General features: G+C 40.9%; 1 protein-coding gene across 2 annotated transcripts in view; it reads right to left on the reverse strand.

The window, feature by feature from the left end:
- Positions 1–11175: 11175 nt before the first annotated feature.
- Positions 11176–12967, reverse strand: part of n4bp1 (nedd4 binding protein 1) — a 35991-nt gene continuing 34199 nt past the window's right edge. For both annotated transcript variants that reach the window (XM_041997243.1, XM_041997244.1), the window contains exon 12: positions 11176–12911. In XM_041997243.1, coding sequence (XP_041853177.1) covers positions 12557–12911 — 355 coding nt within the window. In that variant the 3' untranslated portion in view covers positions 11176–12556. The remainder of the gene's footprint in view (positions 12912–12967) is intronic.

Genomic DNA, 12967 nt, shown 5'->3' on the forward strand with positions numbered 1-12967 from the left:
GTTTGAGAAATGTCCCCACAGTGGATATTTGTAGTTATTTCCTCCATTTTGTTCTGAATTTTTTTCAAAGAAGAAGAAAGAGATTCACTGTCAGAGGCAGAGAGAATCTTGTGACAAATTGTTGATGTAAACTCAGATATTGAGTTGTCTGATGAGATAACTCAAGATGCAGTTTGAGCCAGAAGCAGAATGGTTCCATTTATCGGACGCTGCCCAGTGTACCAGTATGAGCCAGGCAAAGCATTTCTGACTGGATTGAAGGTGTTTAAATGGCCGCACCAAATGGTCTTAGACTTTGTGATCTGCCAAGGCAAGACCACCTTCAGTGTCACACAGGGAATTGGAGAACAAGCTGTCATTCATTTGACCAAGTCCATTCCCAGAGGAACTCTCCTGTTCTTTGACAGGTTCTTTACATCTGTGAACCTCCTGGAAACCCTGATGGAAAAAGGCCTGACAAGGACTGGAAATTTCATGAAGAACAGAGTTCCAAAAGAGTGCAACATAGGGATAAGCCCTTTAAAAAGAAAGGAAGAGGGGCATCGGAGATGGTGGCTTGAACTTGCTGCGTTTAAGTTGTTGGACAACAAGCCAGTGGCCATGGCATCCTCTGCTTGGTTATGGCATTGAGCCTCAGGACACACGCATAAGATGGTCTAAGAAAGACAAAAGGTTTGTCCAGGTGTCAAGGCCACTGGCAGTTGCTGAGTACAGCACCAACATGGGTGGTGTTGACTTGACCAAATACTTAGTTTCTACAGGATGGCCATTCGCACTCAGAAATGGACAGCGCACACAGTTTTCCACTTTTTAAACTTGGCAATCGCCAATTCATGACGTCAGTATAAAACTGACTGCCTGCATCTGGGAAAGAAACCACAGAAGTTTCTTAAATTCAAATTGCTCCTTGGTGAGCAGTTGATTACTTGGGCTCAAGCAGGAATCGTGAGTGATAGTGAAGATGACTACGCTCCTCAACGTCAAAAGAGAAAAACCTCAGCCAAATGCAGCCCTCAGACACTATGGGGCCATCCATCTCCTCGAGATGGTGGATGAAACTCAGGCATCAAGGTGTCGCAGATCCAGTTGGAACAGCAACACATACATGATGTGCACTGAGTGCAAGATATTCCTTTGCTACTGTATCAGGTGTTTCCCTGATATGGTAGCAAATACCTTGATATGTATTTTCATGTATAAATACACTACAGAACAGTGATGTGGAGATTTCAATCATTCTTATGTTGACTTCTTGGTATTTTTGGGGGGATTTACTGATTGTTATCAAAGTTCGGTTTTACATGTATGACGTTCTGATGTGCGTGGAGTGGACACATGATATATTGAAAATAAAAACTTAAAAAAAAAAAATTGTTCTCAGTTTTCTCATTACCCTTCAAACAGCCGGGGGAAGTTAAAAATAATATTGATTCAGTTTTTTTTTTCTGGTAGTCCTAATGTTGGAAACACTGCATCTTCTTTCTTTTTATATACATTTTCCATACAAGCCCATGGCCATACAGCATGATGGGCTGGTTGCCTGTTCAGGGTGTACCATATCAGTTAAGGGATGAAAGGGTAGATACAGTAGGTATGGACAATAACGATGTATGAAAATTCAAGCCTGACTTTATCTGATTTGGTGTTGTTAGACAACTCAAAAACCCCAAACACAGCAGAAGAAATGTTTTAATATCACATATAGTCCCCATTTAATAGCAGCCTCCCTCAAACGCAGCTAGTTCCGGTCTTTCTACCTCCTTCACTGCAGACAGTCAACATGAATCAGAGTTTTAAGGACTGAGCGCTGAGGTTTTCCACAAGAATCTCGGCAGCAAACAATTTCTCAGCAAAGAACTTGTTCTGGTTTCAGGGTAGGAGGACTGACAAACAGCATAACACCCTCCCCTCCGAGGTGTCTTTTCCACCTCTCTTTTCTGTTCAGTATGTTCACTCCACCCCTTTCTTCTTTTCACTTATATAAGAAAAAGTCAGATACTGTGTTTGTTGTTACATCTGAGCAAGAAATTCAAATTCCTGCAGCATACCAGCACAGCTTAACATTCTGGATCTCCCCACTTCCTCTCCTTTCCTTCCCCAGCCCCTCTCTCTCGCCTCCATGCCCTTTCTCTGTAGTTTCATTCCTTACAAAAAAAAAAACATCTCTTACAAATTCATAACTGGAACTTTTTTTAAAGGTGATTATTTAAAAAATTTCAGATGACCTTTTACTTGTTATAAATCAAATAGTTTATGCAACTATAGCCCCATTTCCACAAAGGGGTCCAACTCGGGATCAGATGGTTTGGTTCAGTAAACCCTGATCTCTGTTGTGTTTCTACAGCCAACCATGCCCTTACATGGTAGGTGGAGTGTAAGCAGGATAGCATGTCATGATGGCACCATGCCTTGAACACGGCACAGAAACAAAGGAGGAGAATGGTGGACATTCAGAAGTTCCTTCTTTAGGTGGGCAGCAACTGGACAAAGAAATAGAGTCAGGACTAAAAAGCACTATCTATGTTAATGTTGATCTCCTTAAGAATATGGGACAAATCCAGCAAAGACCTGAACCAGGACCTGAGAAATGCATCTGGACCTTCAGCTGATCCATCGACTGTTGGCTGAAGTCTCATCAGAAATGGTCTCCATGGAAACGTGGCTGTAAAGAAGCCGTTCTTAAAGAAGGGAAACAGGGAGTAAAGGCTGAGGTATGTCACATGACACAAGACCTGGACTGAAGATCAGTGGCAACAGGTCTGATGGAGGGACGGATCCTCCCCAGAACCCGGACCTCAATGGGTCGGATGGAGGGATGGATCCGCCCCAAAACATGAACCTCAAAAAGTCTGATGAAGGGGTGGATCCTCCCCAGAACCCACAGCAGTGTGGGATCATCTGGACAGAGAACAGAAGAAAAGGCAGAAACATCCAAAGAAGAGCTTTGAAAAGTCCTTCAAGAGAACTTTCCCATTTATGCTAACATGTTTCAATAAGCTGCTTTTTTTTAGCAACATATAAAGAAACGAGGAATGATTGAAGACTTTGTGGATAGCAACGAGCCGTTTCTCTCTGTAGTATCGCAGTAAAGAGACTGAAGCCACCTCTCAGGACAGGATCATATTTACAAGTCGGCTCTTCTTCTTCTCATTTTTCCGTGTGAGCATGTCTTACTCTTTCGCTCTGAGTGCCGATCGCCTGCTGGGACAATACACTTACATAACCAATCCTCCTCTGTAATCCCACCCTGTGCAGCCCACCCCCACCTCGTCCTCCTCTCTTTATCTGCCATAAGGGTAGATGGGTGGGTGGATGGAGTGAGAGAGAGAGAGAGAGAGAGAGGGGGGGGGGGCGGTGTCCCTCATGTCCAGATTACTATGAAAGAAGCAACATGACCTCTTAATCTTAATCCTAACCAGTTACATGTGTGCAGCTTGAAGACTGAATGACATGACCTCCATCTTCACTCCCTCTTTTCCCTCTTTTTTCCTCCAATCACTGTTGTGTTTTATTTATTTGATTTATAAAATCCAATTTAAATGAAGTTTCTTTACTGAATCCAAAATGTTCCGTTTTATGGACCATAATAAGTCAGCTAATATTCAGAGGTAGCAGAAGGCTTTATGGGGGATTTTTCCACCAGGAAGTCAAGAAAAACCCCAATAGATGCATCTGCCTCCAAGTCTTCCAGCATCGGTTTTAAAAAAAGTGTCTAATGAGACAAAGTCATGAAGTCATTAAATTCTTTTTTCATCTAATTTTTTTTACCCATGGGACTGAATAGAGCAAATAAATAAATAAATGAGCTCTTCAGATGGAGGAAAGTCTAGAGGTAGGAAGAACAGAAGACTAACTAAATTTGCCTGTGTGTTTACAAAGAAGACCATCCAACACGTGTATGATTCAATGCAATCTGTTGGTTTTTCTTAGCTAGGCTATTATTTTCTATGAATTGGCGTGTCTGAACAGTTATTATAAACTGGACTGACGTTGATTTGTTTTAATTTGATCACAGTGAATTGGCTTTAATTGATTATTTCTGTAAAATGCCTTAAATGACTTTGTTGGGAATTGGGCCTTTACAAATAAAGCTGAACTGAATTGAATATTAAACATTAGCCTGTCAAACTGACAGTCTTGTTAACCTGAATCAACAAGGTGTCTATGTGCCATGTGACGTGTCTGCGGCTTGTTTGTTGACTAGCTGTGAGTTTTTACAAAACATCATATTTCTCTGTTCAACAGCTGACCGCAGCTCTGGTCCAAATGAATTTACATCAGATTAATGTAATGACAAGATGATGAAACGGAGATATTAAATTACAGGCCAAAGTCAGTGATCAAAGCACATCTGCAGAGCAAACAGCATTATTTGTGTCTTTACATCCACAAATACAGGGTTGTTCATGACACGAACAGCAGCAGCCAGAGTGGGAATCAGGGAAACAGGCAAAAACATGGAAGCAGAGGAACAGACGTGGTTTTGTGTTTGAACAGCCTCAATAAGAGTGGAAAAACCACAAGTCTATTATGGGAGCCACTATTTCCTCATCCTCTGTTCAAGAGTTACGACCGAAGGTCTCAATCACATCCTGTGCCCACAGGCCTAAAAGGAGCTTATTTTTCTTCAGCAGAGCATGTGTTAGTTTGCTGGTTTGCTGAGAAAAACCCATGAAAATAAAAGAAACTGGACAAGAAATGAAATAGTAAATAAGAAAAGTCTCCTCAAATGAACCAGGTGCCGTTTATTAATGCTGTTCCTGAAAGTCTAGATTTACATCCTTGAAACAAACAAGTTTAAGAAACTGCATTTTAAATAAAAAACAAACAAAACAACAAAACAAAAAACAAACAATACTAATTTACATTTTTTTTTTTTAAAGTTTCAAATACTCATTTAAATAATAAGAAATTATTTGTTATGCGTCTCATCCAGTTCCTCCAGGATTTTGCAGCATTTTTTATGAAGTTGTGATTTTTAGTGTTTTTATTTTTTATATATTTATTAATATAACTATTTTATTGCATAATACTGGATATGGTTGCTGTGACCTTTTGCAACACTTTATGGTTAAAACTTTGTTCAAAATCCTGTTTTATATAAGCTAATACTTGTTTTCTGTCTCCTTTTGCTCTACTTTAATATATCAGAAAATAATAAATGGTAAATATACGAAAATTATTTTGATGGAAATTAGTTTTTTACATTTTTGTTAAATGGGGCAAATAAAGACTTCATACCTTACTTCATACCATACTTCATACACACACACACACACACACACGCACACACACACACACACACACACACATATATATATGTATTCATTCAAGGTCAGTCAGGATGCATTCGTGGTTTGATTGGACTAGGTCATGCAGTTACATCTGCTCACTAGGGGGCGACATTCCACTGAACAACCACTGATCACAAAAACAGTTCATTTACCGCAAGTAACCAGTGGTGCAACATTAAATTTGTGTCTGTAGCATGGAAAGCAGAAAGATTTCGTCTTTCGGTCCTGGCCAATCAAGGAGCTGTTTTTTTTTTTTTTTTCTTGTGCTTTTTCACTATCAATTAGTGGTTGTCAAGACAAGAGTCAACACTGGACTGACTATTACTGGCTGGAGAGGTCTTTGAGAAGAGACAGGATGCAATATACATGGTGCTGTTAGGGGATGCCTCACGGAGAAAATCTGCCAAGGTACAGTTGTGGGTCTTTAATAAGCAGTTAAACCAGGCATCCATTGTTCATGTGGGAGACCTGAGTTCGAATCCCACAGGGGGACGAATATTAACACCTTCCAGTTGGGTGCTTAGTCAAGACCCTGAATGCTACTGCCTAACCACCTTCAGATGTAAGTCGCTTTGGGGAAAGCGTCTGCTCATAAATATTTAAATAAAAATAATAGTTAAATTTGACTGTAAATACAATAAGTTGTCACTCCTTCATGAAAACAGCAACATAAAACCAGTCTTAATGCGAGTGTATTCAATGTTAAACATTCACTGGGGGGTTTTGTTTCCTTGGAGTCAGAACCTCATGTATGTGCAGAACCACATGTTCTGACACTTCCTGCAACAAGAGCCTCCTCCCTGTCTGCCCCAAATTAGACCACATGGCCTCGGGGGAACTCTCTGGGAGCTATTTTTTGGCTGAGGCAGACCTGCATGTGAGTAACGTTGACACTTTCCACTGCAGTCCAGGAGTAATGTGTGTTAGCCAAACACCTGAAACTCAAGCCACCTGATTTGCATCGTGGCAGTCAGGTTGCAGGCGGTATGTTTCTTATGTAAGGTTGAACCCGACACGTGTTCTGTGTTTCTGCATCAGGATCTGATGACCTCAGTAAGATGTACAGATGTTGATCTCAAGAAAAGAGGAGCAGGCATGTATTTCCTCTAAACATACATGTTATTTGTTGTCCAGGTACTTCAGGATTTCACTTCATAAGTGGACCTAAAGACTGAACGTGATCCTGAAACAGAGACAGCACATTTACATGAAAGCAAAGTGATGAAGGGAGTTCTCCGAAGTAAAAGTAACCATACACCTCGTTCATCAGGAGGGCCTCTACCTTCAGTCCCCCTTCTGTTCTTGGGATGGAACAGGATGGAGGTCTAATGAAGGTTTTCCTGCCTGGTCGGGTGCAACAGAAGGGTCAGGGAGATCATTCAGCAGCAGCCCAAAGGAGTGAAGTGCAGAATTTGTTTCCAGAAAAGTTGGGAAAAAAACAAAAAAAAACAACATATGTAACTTTTCATTGAACTTAATGAAGACACAAGTCCAAAGAAATTATTTTTGTGTCTTCATTGGCCAAAAACATTGTGTTCAGAAGAACATTTAACATTTAAAGTCTGACTTGCCTTAAACCTTTAAAGTTTGCGCTAAGAAACAAGCAAGAGAAAAAGTTTTTAGGGCTGTCAAATAATTTAAATTGTTAATCAGATTAATCACAGCTTACATATTAATTAATCATGATTAATCACCATTTGTAAAAATTGCCCATTTTTACTGTAAGTGAATGCATACTAATATTTAGTATTAACTGACCTTCCCATGAGTAAACATCAGATGTCCAAGGGTCAGTAAATGCAGCATGTAATGTATGTTGTAATGTTGTTCCACATCATCTCTACCATGTTCTAGATCAGTGGTCCCAACCTGGCATCCAAGACCCCCCAGGGGGGTCCCCCCAAGACCACAGGAGGTCCCCGAGGCCTTGATCATTCAGAGCTACTGTGATTAATATCCACACATGCCCCTATTTTAAGAAAATAAAGTAAGGCCATATGTTGTTAATTTAACTTTGGCTTTATGGAAGGACAGGACTCAGCCAGAATACATTATTTATGCTGAGAATCCTTCTTGTGAAAGCATAAAACCGAGCATGGTTTCAGCACAAGGCGGGGCAGGGGGTCCATGGCTTTTTAGTAATTGCATGAAGGGGGTCCCCAATGAAAACAGTTTGGGAACCACTCTTCTAGATCACAATGCAGAATTCATCCAGCATCATCTCTCCAACCGTCTACACATGATCACATGGTGAAAATATCGGTCATAAAACCACCAGATGTTGACAAATGACGTTAAACAGCTGTTATTGATGAAGAAACTTTGATAAAACTGATGATCTGGCTAAAAACACATAAGTCTCATTTGTGCCCCCCTTTTCCTGGCTAATGCTTCTGCCTGATTCCCCCTTCAAAACCTTTCTAGACCCACCCTGTTTAGAAATCCTGTCTACCACCAGCCAGCTACTGTGTTTCCGGCCAAAAGCAATACTTGGGGTAAATACGTGCTGGTATGAACCATGACCCGCTAGTTTCCTCCTTCTCTGCTGAACAATGTACAAATGCTACAAGAGAGAAAAGCTGATCATCTGATCACCGTCAGCCATTATGATTCGCGGAGCAACATGAGAGGGAGAGGAGGAGCAGACACAGAAGACCAGAGAGACACTAGACCAGCCACATTTGTGCACAACACAGGAAGAAGAAGAAAAAAGGCCAGGTGGAACCCTCTCAATGCGAAAAGTGTGGGTGTTAAAACACCATCATCCTCCACGGGGACGGCGCCCATGTGTTGTTCCATCAGTGTTCTTTTTATTCTCAAATCCATCCATAGAGTCAGCAGTCTGAACTTATAGATGATTCTGATGGAGTTTGAACCAAAGTGGACAGCCACGACCCTTCATTATTGCAAATAATAAAGCTTGGGTGGAGCTGCTTTAATACCCAGTCCTGACACCCTAACCTGTAGCCATTTAATCTGCTGGTTGGGGAATCTTCCATAATTAGGAGAATGGATTTGCTATAAAGTTTTTTTTGTCTACATTTGCCTCTTTAAAAACTTTTTAAAGGGCCAGCATCAGTTCCTGGATTTGTTTATATTTTCTAAATGTGATGAAGTAGGTCAGGAAGATGCTGAAAATCATTTCTTTGGCATCACATCTGATAAAAGTAATTAGTAAACTAATTAACACAATGCATTTAACTCTTATTGTATTTCAAAGGACTAGTTATTATGTTTTAAATCAGAGTAATGATTTAATTTTCTACAACTGATACTAAAGGTGATTTTACGACAGACTGTTATATCAGCACATCATAATTTTGTCATTGTATCTAAAATAACAGAGACGTGTACTTCAAATAAATTAAGAACAATTTAAAGCCGTTAATCTTCTAAAACCTTGGTTTCATCATCAAAAAGTTTTCAAATTTCCATTTCATCTAATATATAAAATCATATTTAAGTGTAGAGCATGAGACATTAACAAAAGGAAAAGAGAAGAAGAAAGTACTCCAAGTAATGACAGGTACTTCAAGAAGTATAAAATTAATTTCCTTTAAGTTGTCTGAAGTTAAAAATGACTTCCTGTTACTTCTGGGACTCCACACCTGTTAATGAAGGGTAATGAAAGGTAATGAAGTGGAAGTTTAAATAGCTTTGTGTTCATGTTTTCTTTAGCCGAGTAACAAGGTTGGTCATATTATATATTATTTAGTGTAAGGTCAGATATCTTTGAGCCATGCTCTGACCCTTGTTACCTTGTTTTTACATACATGACCTGGTGAAGCTGAAAGCCAATCCCTCTGCAGGGTTTGAAGTGAACTGATAGAAATGATGAGTTTTACCCACAGCTGAGTGCACACTGACCCCTGGTGAACGAGAAGATGTGCACACGCACACATCCAGAGCAAACCTAAAAGGTGGGGGTGTTTATGGTCACACACACAGAGTCTGATAGGGATTAATGACCTTCCTGGATCTGTGTGAGCTTTATAAAGTGGAAACGCATGGCACCATTTATAAGATACATTACTGTGCAAAAGTCTTGATCCAGCGTTTATTTCTTTATATTTGACTTAGTTGTAATCGTTTAAAGTGGTTTTGATTAATAGTTCTTCAGGTTTTTGTTTAGGTCACTCACCTCTGACCTATGAATCATTCAAGCAAGCTGATGTGTTGCATCATGTTTCTGATTTGAGGCTGCAGACTGAAGGCCTCTCTGCATCGCAGCATGAGAACTGAATTCAGTCTTTTCTCATCAGTTCGACTCAAACGTTGGAGGCACTGAACCTGAAACAGGTTCATCTGAACCACAACCACAGCACTCCCAAAGCTGAGACCTGAATGTGATGAGTAAACCTCACAGTGGGGGTCTCCTCTTCCTCATGTCGTTACAGCTGAATCCACTCATTTCTCACATTTCTAGAGCAGCTTTGGGATGTGGTGGAACGGGAGATTCTCATCATGGATGCAGCAACTGTGTGATGCTGTCATGTCAATATGGAGCAAATTTTTCCACCACCTTGTTGAATCTCTCACACCAAGAATTAAGGTAGTTCAGAAGCAAAAGGTGGTCCAACCTGGTACCAGTATGGTGGACCTGTTAAAGTGGAGGGTGTCAGTATCTACTGGTGGTGATGGTGACACTGTTTGCTTTTACTGCTTATTTGAAGCAGTCTGTTTTGCACATGTGTAACTGCTCTACAAATAGTTATTTTTATTGAGTAACTGAGCTCAGGTGGAAAATTCTGAAATAATTGAAAAACATGAGAAAAAAAAAAAAGATTTAAAACATTGCAGGCGATAGCAGGAGGATGATCTGTGTGCAGATTTTATGGGGAATGCTGCATTTATCGTTTTCCACATACACAAAAACATATGTGCACTGTAGCCAAAAATGTGTATATTTACAAAAAAAGTGAAATCAATATACACAGAAGAATTATAATACAAGAGAAACAATCCTTCAGTAATCCTGACACCAACATCATAACATGTATGAACAGAATTTTGGAAGGTTTATGTGCAGAATTTTCTTACAGGGAGATGAAGAGTTTTATTTATTTTACAAAACTTAGAAGCACATTAAATATGAAAGCTGCAGCCCACAATGTGTGTTTTCTGGCAAACCTCGTTGGCTCATGTTCAGTGCATTCAATACATTCTTCAGTGGAACTAAAAAAAAATTGGCCATGTTTTTGTCAGGTTGAAGCTTTTGTGGCGTGGTTTAAATGGAACTCAAGCCAACAAGAAAAATAAATGTAAAAATCTTTTAGTGTTCGTTTCCATCTGAGACCAAATGGGCCGACTTACTTCCTGCGTACGCACCGAGGTTCAAAGCTCACGGAGCATTGCAGAAACACAAAAACCAAAGCTGGGTCGGTTGATCCTGCAGAGACTTAATCTAATGAAAGACCAAACTGTTGTTGAGATGCTCACTGAGGAAAGAGGGGGATCAAATCACATAGTTCTTGCAGAAAAATATTCATAAATATGTTTTCTTAGGTGAGAATTGTATCAACATGTGGTTTAAAAAGCAGATCGTGCTCATCGTCTACCATGTCGCTACAGAAGCCCAGAAAGGACAAAAAGCATCAGAGCTGCAGGACCTGTTTGTCTGAGGGCAGGCGGAGGTTCTCAGTTGGGTGAAATTTGCAGTTTTTCTTGTAAAATGTTACATAAGCAGTCAGCTTTTACCTGCAGACGTCAGCAGACACGACACTCGACTGATTAATCTGATGGTTCTCTGACATGTGAGCTAAAGCTAAAAATCTTCTAACTGATGCAGAAGTGATGGGCAGCAAAACGCCACAACTTAGCATACACACAATCTGCTATGACAGATTCCAGGTTTGAGATGTTTTATATCCTCAATTAAAAAAAAAAAAAAAAGGCTATATCTTGCCATCCTTCAAAATAGCTTTTAGCTTAGTTCACATTTTAGGAATCCTTAATCCTTATACTCCAACATGACAAAGCTCTGAAGGCAACAAACAGATGACCTAAACCTAAACAAGTCAGCTTCCCTCTGAATGCTCTCATGAGTTATATCTTCCATGTTTGGGTTTGTCCAAAACTTCCATAATATCCACATTCTTCTAAACGGGGGAGCATCATTCTGCTTTCTGCTTCTTGATCTGCTGGAGTTGCCAGATTTTGCACAAGAAACAAGCAATCTGACCCACAAAAACAAAATTTCTTACAAGTGACGAAAACCGCTCAGAATAGGTAGAACCTGGTGGCAAGCGAAGCGTTTTAAAGCAACAGCGTGCTGCAACAGGCTGGAAATGATCATTTAGATGCATAAACGTCTGTTGGTTTGTTCCTTATGGGCTTCCGTAGTAGCTTTAGATCTAAGCTGTTTTCACACAATCCTCACTAAAGATAATGTACTTCTGAAAATATTGTTTCTGCTGGTGGTTGACGGTCAGCTGTGTTGTGATCTGTCTACAGGACATTGTAGAGGTGTGGATCTACAAGCATTCATGCTCTTCTGCTACTCGTCTTCCTTGTCTGTGATGTAGCCGGTGTGTTCAAGGACCCAGAGGTGAAAACGACAGCATTTCTGTCATTCCTATGAGTCAGAGAAACCCGGACAGAAAGGAGACGTGAGGACAAAGACGGGCAGTGTTGCTTGAAGTAAACCAATTTACGCTGAGTTCAATAAAATAAAAACACAGGTCATTACAGCCCAAAACGTCCTTCCGATGAGTCTTTAATGCTTTCTCTGATAAAACTGAACTAAGAAAAGTGAGCTGAAAAGGTTCGTTGCGCTCAAATCAACTTCAAACTTTTAAACCGTGAACTCAAACCAGTCCATCGTGATCCAGAGCAACACAAGCGTGAAAACTGTACGTTGTGATTTTTAAAAAAAACATGCACAACCGGCCCGTGTTGTAAACATCGGAACAAAAAGTTCTGCATCCAGAACGGAGTCAGTTTAAAACGCTGTGATGCCAAGTGTGCAGGGATTTCCTCCCAACCGAACAAAACTCTGGTAATGTGTTCACAGCTGCGCTCTGTCGCACCAGTGTTGTTCACCTCCGTTCATTTAAAAGCCACGAATGAAAAGACCAATTTCCCAAAAATACTTATAGCAAATAGCAGCAAGTTTGATGATCAGTCTGTAAAATAATCAGAAAATGTTTGCATGGCCTCCACGCTGGACAGGATGCTCAAATAAATTATTCATATGCAGACACGTATGTATATTCTTGCATGTGTGTGTGTATATATGACGTGCGTTGCCAGCTTTATTGGTTTTATCCAAGCAGCAACCCGGACAAGGCGTTCAGGTCTCTCATGTACGGGTTGTCGCTGAGGATGCGGTCGATTCGCTGCTTCTGGTCGGGGAAGATGTCGTACAGCTTCCTCTTTAGCTCTGATGTTTCCCCCGGCGACCGCTGAGGTGGAGCAGAGGGTGATGGGGAGGGCGAACGGCGAGGCGGGTGCCATTCAGGGGGACCGGAATGGGGCCAGTGGGCGGTGGGGTGCGACGTCAGGGAGGTGGGGGTCCGTGGGGCGGAGGGAAGGGCCTGAACATAAATGGGCTGCTGGTGCTGGGACGGGGCCCGGAAGTCTGGGGGCCTCAGAGGAGGAGGAGTAGCTGGAGCCCACCTAAGAGGAGGACAAGATGGGTGAAAGGAAGATCTGAATTATCTGTCATCTTCTCA

Source organism: Melanotaenia boesemani, chromosome 10, assembly GCF_017639745.1.
Source record: "Melanotaenia boesemani isolate fMelBoe1 chromosome 10, fMelBoe1.pri, whole genome shotgun sequence".
In the NCBI taxonomy this organism is placed as follows: domain Eukaryota; kingdom Metazoa; phylum Chordata; class Actinopteri; order Atheriniformes; family Melanotaeniidae; genus Melanotaenia; species Melanotaenia boesemani.